The 11,946-nt window shown below is 36.1% G+C and overlaps 1 protein-coding gene across 1 annotated transcript in view; it reads left to right on the top strand.

The window, feature by feature from the left end:
- Positions 1-11,946, top strand: part of ARHGEF38 (Rho guanine nucleotide exchange factor 38) — a 134,338-nt gene that overhangs the window by 101,182 nt on the left and 21,210 nt on the right. The window contains exons 6-9 of the mRNA XM_017516818.2: positions 661-860; positions 4,018-4,151; positions 9,181-9,285; positions 10,681-10,800. Of these exons, the coding sequence (XP_017372307.1) occupies positions 661-860; positions 4,018-4,151; positions 9,181-9,285; positions 10,681-10,800 (559 nt within the window). The remainder of the gene's footprint in view (positions 1-660; positions 861-4,017; positions 4,152-9,180; positions 9,286-10,680; positions 10,801-11,946) is intronic.

Raw genomic sequence — 11,946 nt, 5'->3', positions numbered from 1 at the left:
TTGAGACAGGCTCTCACTCTGTTGCCAAGGCTGGAGTGAAGTAAGTCACTGCAACCTTGACCTCCCAGGCTTAAGCAATCTGCCCACCTCAGCCTCCTGAGTAGCTGAGACTACAGATGTGTGCCACCATGCCTAGCTAACTTTTTAATCTTTTTCTAGAGATAGAGTTTTGCCATGTTGCCTAGGCTGCTCTTGAACTACTGGGCTCAAGTAATCTGCCTGCCTTGACCTCCCAAAGGGCTGGTATTACAAGCCCTAGCCACTGTGCTCAGCCCCAGACCCTTTCTAATGATACAACTTTTCTAATTTTGTTCCACATTTTTATACCTGTTTTACTATTCTAATTATATGGTCAGTCATTTATCCATAGTAGTACATTAAAAAAATTATTAAAGTATAAAACATCGACCTGTTGAGCCCATTTGGTGGAAAGATATACTTGTTTCTTTTAGGTTTTTGTTTCATAGTAGGGTCTTTCAGCCTTGCTTCTTTCTGTCATCTTTTGCTCTTGCTTTTTTTTTTTTTTTTTTTAGAAATTTTAGATACACAAATGGAAAAAAAAGAGAAAAGTTTTATAAGTAATCATAAAAACACACAAAAATGAAAAGGAGTTAATAAAGCATATGTTTGTGAAACTGATATTATTTAACTTTATTGTAGAGGCAAACCAAATTTACTGGACATGGGCTCTTTGATGATCAAACCAATTCAACGTGTGATGAAATACCCTTTATTACTGTGCGAACTTCGGAATTCCACCCCTCCCTCTCACCCAGATTACAGAGCACTGGATGATGCCTTTGCTGCTGTGAAGGACATTAATGTTAACATCAATGAACTTAAGAGAAGGAAAGATTTAGGTAGGAAGACACATGATGAATTGTTTGTTTTCCATTATTGGAGTGTTTGCTTTATGTTTCTGAGAATCAGAACATTTAAGTAGTTATAGCAGCTGCAGTGAACTGATCATTTGAAATCTAGAATTAGAAGCTGGGGAGAAGAAGGAGAAGATTAAGAGGCACAAAAAATGACTTTCAAAAATAAATCAAACAGCCATATACTCAATCCCACTGTACCACTGCGCTCCTGGTGACATATTGTGGGCTGAAGATACCCATTGGATATAGTCCTCCTGTCTCTGGAGATATGTGTGGTAAGACGGAGAGACAGCCAGTTGCAGTAGCAGTGGGAAGTAAATGCAGAAAGCATCTGGGAAAGGGGCAGATCATGATTGGGGGGCCATCTAGTATGTTGGATTCATCTGATTCTGGCACACAGAAAATGGAGTTTTGGGGGCAATAATTTCTCTACTCATGTGAGCAAGTATACTTCTTTCTAGAATTAACAAATTATTGTTAACTATTTGTAAGCTAAAATATAAAATTGGTGTTTAATGTAAAATTTCAAAACAGAAGGGATAATTACATGGTTCCTATACATCCCAGATAATGGTTCCTATAACCCCAGGGATAATTACATGGTTCCTATACATCCCAGAGGTAGTAATGCATTGAGCTAGGCTATGGGTCTCCCTCAGTGTGATGTATGTTCATATAAGTTCTTAGTTGGCGTTGTACTCCTAATATTAAATCTCACTTTGACATTAAAGACATAGCAGGACTTTCAAGCTAACTGGTCCAATCACTTTATTCGTTTTTGTTTTATTTTCTGATACTTATTTTAAAAGTCATATATTTATATTAGTAAATTAAAAAGAAAGGTATAGAGAAAAAAGTAAATGTTATGGAGTAAAAATACTCGTGAACAAAATGAAGAGATAGTCCACAAAGGATTACTGTCCAGACTATATAATTATTGACATTAAATCAATAGAATTACATTTTATATAAAAATCTTAACAATAAAAAGAAGTAATTTACAGTTTCAAAACTCTAAGCTCCATTTATACTCATGGAAATGTAATCTGACATACCATTTCCAGTCGAAGAAACTGGAGGAGGAAAAGTAATGAATAATGCTAAATGTTCAGTCTCAATCTACACATGAGAATGTACATTGGAATCAATAGTTTAGAGAGCAATTTCACAATATCTAGTAAAGTTGAAGATGCACAGACCAGGGACTCAAAAAATGAATTTCTAGGTATTTGCTCTAAAGAAACTCTTGCCCATGTGCTCAAAGAGAGATACACTGGTAACTAGCATTGTTCAAAAATGCAAATAAAAAGGACATATTAATCCAGATATTGGATAAACAGCAGATACACTACAATACCATAAGAAGATAAAAATTAACTAAATAAAAGTATATGTATCAATGGGTTAATCTCAAAAACAGAATCTGGAGAGTTTTTGTTAAAGTAACTTTCCAAGTGGTAGAAAAATATGTGCAAGGTGATATTATTTTATAAAGTTTTAAAACATTCAAAATATATTGTACTATTCCAAACATCCACAATAAAGGCATTAAAATGGATGCAGGTATAATAAGCCCCATTATTTAGGATAACAATTCCCTTTAGGGATTAGACATGGAAATCAGGGATGTCTCAACTGTTTGGTGAAGTTTTTTTTTTTAAAGACTGGGAACAAAGCAAAATTTAAGACTTGACAAAAATTTGGATAATGGCTGTTATATTATTCTCTATATTTTTCTGTTTGCTTAAACTATTTCAAAGTTTAAACTATCTTCAAAGTTTTGAAGAGTAAAATTCTTCCCTTCCCACCACGATTCCAGTTTGCATACCTAACATTTTATTGTTTTCTTTAGACATTCTGTCTTCTTTTCTCTTTATTTCTCTCTTTCTCTTTCTCTTCTGCTCCCTCTCTTCCATTTTCTTCTTTCCATCCTTCTTGCAACATACACGGTACTACATTTTGCTTTTGAAAAAATTATATATCACGAACATTCTTCCAATTAATATTATCTTCTTTTTAATCTTTCCACAGCACTTGATTTATGAATATATCATAATTTATTAAGCTATTCTTCTAAGGATAAACATTTAGATGTTCCTAATACTTTGCTGTTAGAAAAAATGCTGTAGCCAATAAAACTTTGTATATTTGATTATGGAAAGCAGATTTCTCTGCATGAACTTCCTGGTAATAGACTATGAATATTTTCCTTTTTGTTAGTTTCTGCCAAATTGTTTTCTACAAAAATGTATTGGTTTAATCCTCATCAGCAGGATTCTGTAAGATTTCCCATCTCCCTACATCTTTACCAACACTAAATGTTAGAGATATTTAACGTTTTCAACAATATGAAAGGTGAAAATGATTGCAAAGATAAATATGTGAAACTCAAAGAGGTTATTCAGCTTGCCCCAAATCTCTCAGCCAGTGAAGGGCTATTCTAGGATCTGAGGTCTCCTTACACTGGGTACAGTTGTCTTTTTTTTTTTTTTTTTTGAGACAGAGTCTTGCTCTGTTGCCCAGGCTGGAGTGCAGTGGCGCAATCTCGGCTCACTGCAACCTCCATCTCCCGGGGCCAAGCAATTCTTCTGCCTCAGCCTCCTGAGTACCTGGGACTACAGGCACACACCACCACGTCAGGCTAATTTTTGTCTTTTTAGCAGAGATGGGGTTTCACCATGTTGGCCAGGCTAGTCTCAAGCTCCTGACCTCAGGTAACCCGTTGGTCTCGTCCTCCCAAAGTGTTGGCATTGCATGTGTGAGCCACCGTGCCCTACTAAGTTGTCTTTTCATTAGTTAGATCTTGATTCCCCATTCCAGAAGCCCCAGATAATAAATGTATTATCTGAGATGAGAGGGAGAGCTTTTTTCTAGTATCAGGGATTTCTTTAATATTGTAGTTAAATAAAACTTGAGCCTTGAGGGGCTTTTGCCCTTGTTTCTGGAGGTCAGTGGGGTGGGTACCTGACTGGGACATGGCTGGGCAAAGGGGCTGGAGCATATGACCTCTGCAGCAGAGGCTCAAAAATCATATACATCTTTATCTTGAATATAAATACTAATCTTGAAAACTTTGGGTGAAGTGCACACTTGCTATGCTGCATATGTTCAGCTATGTTACTACACTCTTCCTTTTCAGTTCTAAAATACAAGAAGAATGATGAGGATGAATCACTTAAAGACAAATTGTCTAAACTAAATATTCATTCAATTAGCAAGAAATCAAAAAGAGTGACAAATCATCTGAAAATTCTGACCAGAGGAGAATCACAGGTAATTTTTCTTTTTGGACCACCCACCTTTTCCCAGGGAACATGAATGCTGGTATTTTCGTGAGGTTTTCTTTCTTTTTTTTTTTGTGAGGATTATTTCTAGAATACTGAGAATCACAGTAATTGTCCTATGCTGTTCTCTCTCTCTCTCCCTCTCTCTCTCTCTCCCCCCCCACCACCCTTTCTGGAAAATAGGGATGGAAGTGGGAATGGGATTGACACTGTCTTAGTTGTGGTGTTTCTACTCAAGAAACAGACAAAGAAGAGATATGGACATATGACGTGGGACATAAAGTTGCTCCAGGAGTACCGACATTCACCATCAACTAACACACATTCTCCCTCAAGGCAATGCCCTCTTCCATCCTGATTTACTTCTGTTCTTAAAAGTTGTACTTTTCTTTAGAGTTCCCTTGGTATTCCTTTCATCATTATTTCATCTATGAAAACAAAGTGTTTAGAGGCATAACTTAGTGCAATTTTTTTCCTACTCCTTATCCCCTTCCTGTTCCCTTACTCCCCAGATGCACATTATATTAGTGAGTAACAGTCCTGTGTCAGCTGTTTAACCTCGCTTGAGCCACTTTCATCCCAATCCCTAGTAAATAATAGATGGATTAGCAAAATGTCTTAAACTTTAATGGGCATTAAGAATTACCTGAAAAGCTTTCTGAAAGACAGATTCTAGGGTTCCACCTGCCTCAAGGGTGCAATCTAGAAGTCTGTATTTTTGCAAACACTCTAGGTTCTCTGAAGTCAATGATCTTAAAGTAAGTTATCAATGGAACACACTTGCAATTCTTTGAGAATAACAAGATACAAAGTTCATGGTCCTGAGATAGTAATACAATGGGCTTCTAACCAAAGTTAGTGAGGCTAGCTCTTAGTACACTATATAGCCATTATTTTTTTCTTCTCATTTGCCTGTTTTTGTCACTCACATGTTAATATCTCTAAGATTTTTGGTTTAAACAAGAGGTATCTGTATGGTGGTACATGTTGGTTTCAGATGGCTTATGGTAGCTGCTGTGGTCTTTTCTCTTTTTTCTATTAAGTCGTTGCAGCTTTCTTACCACTTAGGTAGAAGCAGCCCTTTCATCCTTTGGAAGGGACTAAGACTCTGTATTTTAATCTTGACACTATTCATATTTTCAGGAGTCAGCACAGAGAAGAAATTAAGAAAAACATATTTGATGTTATCCAAACCTGGGCTTAAACCCTACCTCTGCCACTTAGTAAATATTTGTTTGGGGGCACGTAACAATTTTAATGTAATCATGTGTAAATTGGGATTCTCCTAGTACTTAACAAATGGGATGGTTGTGAGGATTAAATGAGATGATGTATATATAAAGGAAGCACATAGCATGGTGTGTAAGCACTCAATATACTTTGGCTGTCATTATTATCATAAATATCATCATTATTATTTTATATCATCACCTGGTATGGTTATTTACCTTCGAATGTGCAGACTTTTCCTGTGTGATGTAAAGTCCTTCATACATGGTGTATTAATCATATTTTTTTTTACTTTCTGTATTTTATAATGTTTTGACATTTTAAAATACCTCTCTGGCTGAGCAGAGACTGCTCTGTAGGGGTAGCCAATTCTTAGGGATGGCAAATGGCTAGAACACAACTTTTATATGCAAACCAATCAATCTTGATCCTATAGCTTTAACCATATCCTTATTTAACTCTTATACACAAAGCCAATATCTCACCTGCCCTAAATTATCCCAGAGCCCAGTACCAGCAACTAGAGATTACCCCTATATTCCCAAAGCCCATTGGAGTTATTTAAAATAGCCAATCCTAAACTGTTTACTCTGCCCCTGCCTTGCGTTTTCCAAGGAAATCCCAACAGAGGTTCTGGTTTAGACTTTCTCTTTACTCCTATGTTCTGCCACTGCGTGGCATGTGATGACTCCTCTCTCTGGGACCTGTGAGTATAATAAACTTCCTCCTTCCAAGCCTTGTTCTTGTTTCCTCTTGTGACTGAATTTACCAAAATGTATATCCTTAGAACACAAGGCAGGAATTACTATTGTATTTACTTCTTTATATCCTTCTAGGGGCTAACTGGGTCCACTGCATGTAAAAGGCTCCTCTTCTCAATGTGAAACTGTAATGTAAGAAGTTTGGGACATTTATGGGATATGCTCACAGATCAGAGAAAGGGCAATGAAGACATTTCAACTAGAGACAATCATATTAAAATCAAATTGGAAATTTATTTGAGAAGCCCCTATAGGCATGTGTAAATGTAATGCAAACAATTCTTCCCCAGTCTTTGGGATTTTGCTTCTGACTCAGGACAATTCCATTAAGGAAAAACAGGCAGGCTCTAATTCTTGGCAGGCTTTTGAATAAGTTGTTATATTCTTTAACATATTTATCATCAGCTTCTTATATTTTTCAATTGTGAACTAAAAGTGAATTATAGTTAAAATAGCCTGAAGGGATATTAATTAGATTTTTCTCCTTAATCTTTTGAGAGGATGTCCTTTCAGCAATGAAGCATGTTACTGTTAATCAGAAAATCAGCTGCATAGGCTGGGCTGGAAAAGAGATCAATCTCAAATCAATCAATTTTGCACTTGTCAGAAGCTCAAGTGAAATATTGGTAGAGTTAGGGTATAAAGCTATTACCCAAGAGGAAGATTCTATTCAATTCATCATACATATATTGAACTCTCTTGTACCCAGCACCATGTTAGAGATTGGGAATACAAAGATGAACAAGTGTAGGTTTTGAATTCAGGCTGTTTTGCCTTGAATCCTGATCCTATTACACCATCTGTAGTTTCTTTAACTCCCCATATTAACTAGGGTAAAGGCCACATATCTGTCACAAAGAGATTCCGAAGGCATAAGAGCCTAAATCAAGTAGTTATTTATTTCTCTCTCTCTCTTTTACTCTTTATTTTTTTTAGAGACAGGGTCTTGCTCTGTTGCCCAAGCTGGACTAGAGTGCAGTGCCAAGATCACAACGCACTGCAGCCTCAAACTCCTGGGCTCTAGCAATCTTCTCACCATAGCCTCTCGAGTAGCTCAGACTACAGGCATGTGCCACCGCTCCCTCCTCACCTCTCTCTCTCTCTTTTAAGAGTCCTGAGATGTGAATCCAAATGAGCTCTGCTTCATAAGATCCTTCAGGAACCCAGTTCCCCAGGGATTTTTCTTAACACATTGTCTTCATCTGTCTGGTTGAAGCTGAATTCATGCCATGTCTTCTTTCAATGTTATAAGGCCAAAACTCAGACATGAAAAACAAGGCTTCATCCATAACCTATATGCACAAACCCGGTTACCAGGGCAGAGCCAGCTGCAAGGGTGTCTGGGAAATGTAGTCTCTAGCAGGGCAGCCAAGTGTCCAGTTTGAACTAGAGCTGTGGATTCTGTCAGTAAAGGGACAGCAGGAGGAATGTTAACCATCTCTGCCACATCCCCTAAAGCTTCTGTTTCTTTATCTCTAAAATGGGAGTAATCATAATTCCATTATATATATGTAAGGATTACAATGAGTAAATGGAAGAAAGGTGTTGGCAGTGTCTGGAACGTAGTAAGTATTTAACACAGGTTCACTATTATTTTCACTGAAACAACAATACTTAATCTAAAACAACCAAAATCCATCAGCAGAGAGACTCACTTAAATCATTAACCAGGATCATGATAGCCCATAGGAGGGAGCACTTAATTTTCTACAGTGGGAAGAATAGGAGAAGGCAGAGGATTTACAGAATGAGTGACATCTGAACTAGTCCTTAAAAACAAACAGGATTTTGCAAGGCAGGAAATGAACAACAGCATATTCCAGCAAAAGAAAACAGCATGGAAAAGGCTTGCTTATAGGAAAGTAGAATTGGGCAATATTTCTCAGTGTGATTCTTGAGCCTTCTACTTTAGAATCATCTGGGTCCCAGCCAAGATATACAAGACAAAATATCTGGTGATGGCTCCTTGGAACTGCATTTTTAAAAATCTGCCCCATATATTGTTATACACACTAGACTGAGTTGGAGCATAGCAACCCTAAGGCAGAGGGTGTTGGATTTTGTGGGGATTCCAAAGAACTCTGCTGCCTATTTAATCAAAAACTTTCTAGACAAACAATATTAAGTTTAAAAATAAAATAAAATGTCACAATTTTTGATCCATTTGGTTCTAATGTCAACCACCTTAAATTTAAAATTATACGAACCAAGAGCAGTCATGGTTGTCACCCAGTGACAAACTTAATAATACACACCCTATTCCATGAAGCATTTGCATGTTCACACAGATTTTGCCAGCATCAGGCTGGTTCTGATCTTGTTTTGTAGCCATTTTGATTGCCAAGAAATACTCTTTGCTATTAATAGCAATAATAAATGTGTGCTCCTAGAAATTGCTATAGCATAAAAAGCATATTTTTCTGAATTCTAATGGATATACATGTAAGATGACAAAAAATAACGGAACACGTGTGACCACTATCTTAACTCTGCTGAGTTATCTTAACAGAAGGACTATTTTTGCTAAGATTATATATTATCCTTCAAATTTGAATTGATAAAGAATTTTCACATTTCTTTAACCATGAATCTAAGAATTTTTACAAATAAGCACTGTGAAATAAATTGGAATGAGTCATATGAACAAAACAGTAAGTTCCAGCCAATAGATCAAATATAGCTATTTTATTAACCCCAAAATGTAATATAATTTGAGTATATACCTAGTATATGCCATTAAAACTACAGAGAAAGTTTTATAATCCCACAGCTATTATGACATGGGTGAAGCTATGTGAAAATTAACAACAGCAATTTGAGCTACAGGACTTGGCTTTGCTACACTAATTGAACATCAATTGTGCTATGTATCAACAGAAAAAGTATGTGTTAAGTCAGTGTATCATCAAATGTTTTCATATCAACAAAGAATTTTCTTTTGTCATGTGCTGGACCAATATGGTCTGCGCTTTTTTAAAAAAAATCCATTTCATTTGAGTTATGAAAATAATTTCACATATGTTTTAGGTTAAAGACAATACCTTTAACAGAGAAGAAAAGCTATTTAGATCTTTAGAAAAGACTGTGAGGCATTGTGTGAAGAACATTTCACTCTGTCTTCAACACATACAGGTAGGTGAGACACAACTGTTTTCAATGTTCTACAGGAACATCTGATACAATGCATTGATTTCCATGGTTATTTTGAAGAGTAAGTGTGATTGTTCCTTCCTTTATTTTGTGACACTGGATCAAAATTGGAAAGCTGAAAACTGCTGGTAAAGGAAGCAAATATAAAGAGGCATTTTGCCGTTTGACCCCTTACCTGCTCCACCATCTCCCTAGTCCAAATAGCCATATTGTGGGACTCTTTCGTTCAGATGATTGCCTTGTGGACTATCAGTATGCTTTCTTTATTACAGAAATAAGTTCATTAACACAGAATTGCATGAGACAGAAAATTTGTTTGATTGTACTAACATATCTCTTTCTAGTATCTAAAATAAATATAAAAATCAATGTAAAGAAAAATAAATTGAACTATTAACAATAATATGCAAATGCTCCCATGAGATTATGTTAGAAAACAGAAGTACTCCCAGAAATTACCAGTCCCATAAGAGGTTGTCCTAACTCTTTGAGAATCACTGATTTCAACCAGCCAATTCAAGTACAGTATAATTCTGCTCAGTAGAAAACCAGTCAGAGGTTTCTTCTAATGGATCTCATAAACAGGAAGCTGTCCTTCATGCCACTTTGACAATGGCTATGACCGTGAGACTTAGAAAGTTAGTAGTGTTACATGTAAATCAGTTACTAAATGGTCCCCTTCTATATTCCAGAAGTTTTTCTCTTGGATATCTGTTTCTGGAAGCAGATATTTGCACTCTTCGACAAAATATCCATAATAATTTGGAGACAAGTTACATAAGAACAGGTACCATTCTGTTCTTATTTATTATCTGATACAAAGCCTGATTTTACAATCAGACTTACTATTTTCTTCCTAAAGTGCTGCCTTCTTTGAAAAGAAAACCAAAAACAGCCAGAGAGTAGTGGGAACCCTGTCCTTTATGTATCTTTCAAGGAGTAAATGTCTCTTGGGAACATCTACAGGGAAGTCTTTTATTTCCACTAATGGATTCAACAAAAAATGTGAGCATCTTCTCTTAAAGAGAATATTAAATTTTCTAAAGAAAACTGATGAATCAAAGAGGAATGATTTTAAAAATAAGGAATATGTGAGAATTGCAAGCTAAAGAATAGCTAATGAGGGAATTTTAAATGGACGATGTTTAATCAAAGAGGGTTGTATACAAAGTACTATGAGAAAGTGACATAAGGAAAATGTAAGGAAATACATTCTTCCAAGCAACCTGATTGTACAGAGTATTTATAAAATTTTCGTTGTTCCTTTTTTTTTAAAAAAAAGTCTCAGTGATAATTATGGGTTATGCTGATGAAGTCCACATTAATTATACTGACCTCAGAACCTGCCATTTTTGTAACTTTGTTCTTGGGTTTCAGGATGCCATGCCCTTGGCTCTGCAGAGTGTAATGGACCTTCAGGAGATTTCACACAACAAAGATGACAAGATGGGCTATTCTGAGACCCTAAATAATGCCTTAAATCCATGTCATGACTTTGTAAGTTATTTATATTCACAGATAAATGCAAATTAAATAGTGAGGTTGAAAGGAAAGCTGCTTTTCATTTATTTTTCTGGAGTCAGAAATAAAACATGCACTAAAGCAAATACTAATGTCAAAATTAGTATATTTAAGCAGGGGATTTTTTAAATCATTAAATATTTTTAAAGTGAATTAGTGAGGATTTTACTATGATGGAAATTTAAGATGACCACAGACTGTGTTTCTAGAGGTAGCCAGTGTCAGTGCAGCTTTTAAAATCAATATTTAGTCTAGCCTGCATGTGAAATATTAAGACTTTATTAAGTTAGAAAGCTATGCTTTTTTTTTTTCTTTTTTCTGGGACAGGATCTGGCTCTGTTGCCCATCCTGGAATGCAGTGGAACAATCTCAGCTCACTGCAACCTCTGCCTCCTGGGTTTAAGCAATCCTCTCTCCTCAGCCTCTCAAATAGCTGGAATGGCAGGGGCACATCACCACACTTAGAAGATTTTTTGCATTTTTTGTAGAGGCAGAGTTTCACCATGTCGCCCAGGCTGGTCTCCAACTCCTGGGCTCAAGCAAGCTATGCTTTTCTTAAACAAGTCTCCGGAAATGCCCTGCGTCCTTAAAGAAGGAGCAAAGGTACTCTCTACGGATATGACACTTATTAACACACTATACACTGGAAAGCAAAGCCTTCCTATTGACAAAGACTTTTATTTAAGAGTCATATGTTATATCTTTTGTTCCATGGTAAAATATTTATTTTCTAAAAGTTCCATAAAATATATCTTGCATATCATAAAAACATGCTTGAGCCAGTAACACATTTTAGTAGTAAGCTACTCTGGATAATATTAATTTTAATTTAGTGCCTTATGTTTCTATAGGTATTATTATTTCATAGTAGTATATCAAGTTATATAGAAGATATAATAGACTGATCATCTTAAAAGTGACATTTTCATTGGCATTATAGGCATTTGGGGTAAGACAAATCTTCATGGAGTGGCCCTTTTGTTGGAGGATGTTTAACATTTTTGGCCCACCAGGCTCAAAATCTCAGTGACATCCCCCCACATCAAGACATTGTGACAATCAATGAAGAGCCCCACATACTTCCAAACCCTAGGAAGTCATACAGCTCCCAATCTAGTAGAA

The sequence above is a fragment of the Cebus imitator genome, unplaced genomic scaffold, assembly GCF_001604975.1.
Source record: "Cebus imitator isolate Cc_AM_T3 unplaced genomic scaffold, Cebus_imitator-1.0 Scaffold606, whole genome shotgun sequence".
Lineage (NCBI taxonomy): Eukaryota > Metazoa > Chordata > Mammalia > Primates > Cebidae > Cebus > Cebus imitator.
The sequence above is the reverse complement of the archived record's forward strand: the minus strand, read 5'-3'. Positions and strand labels throughout refer to the sequence as shown.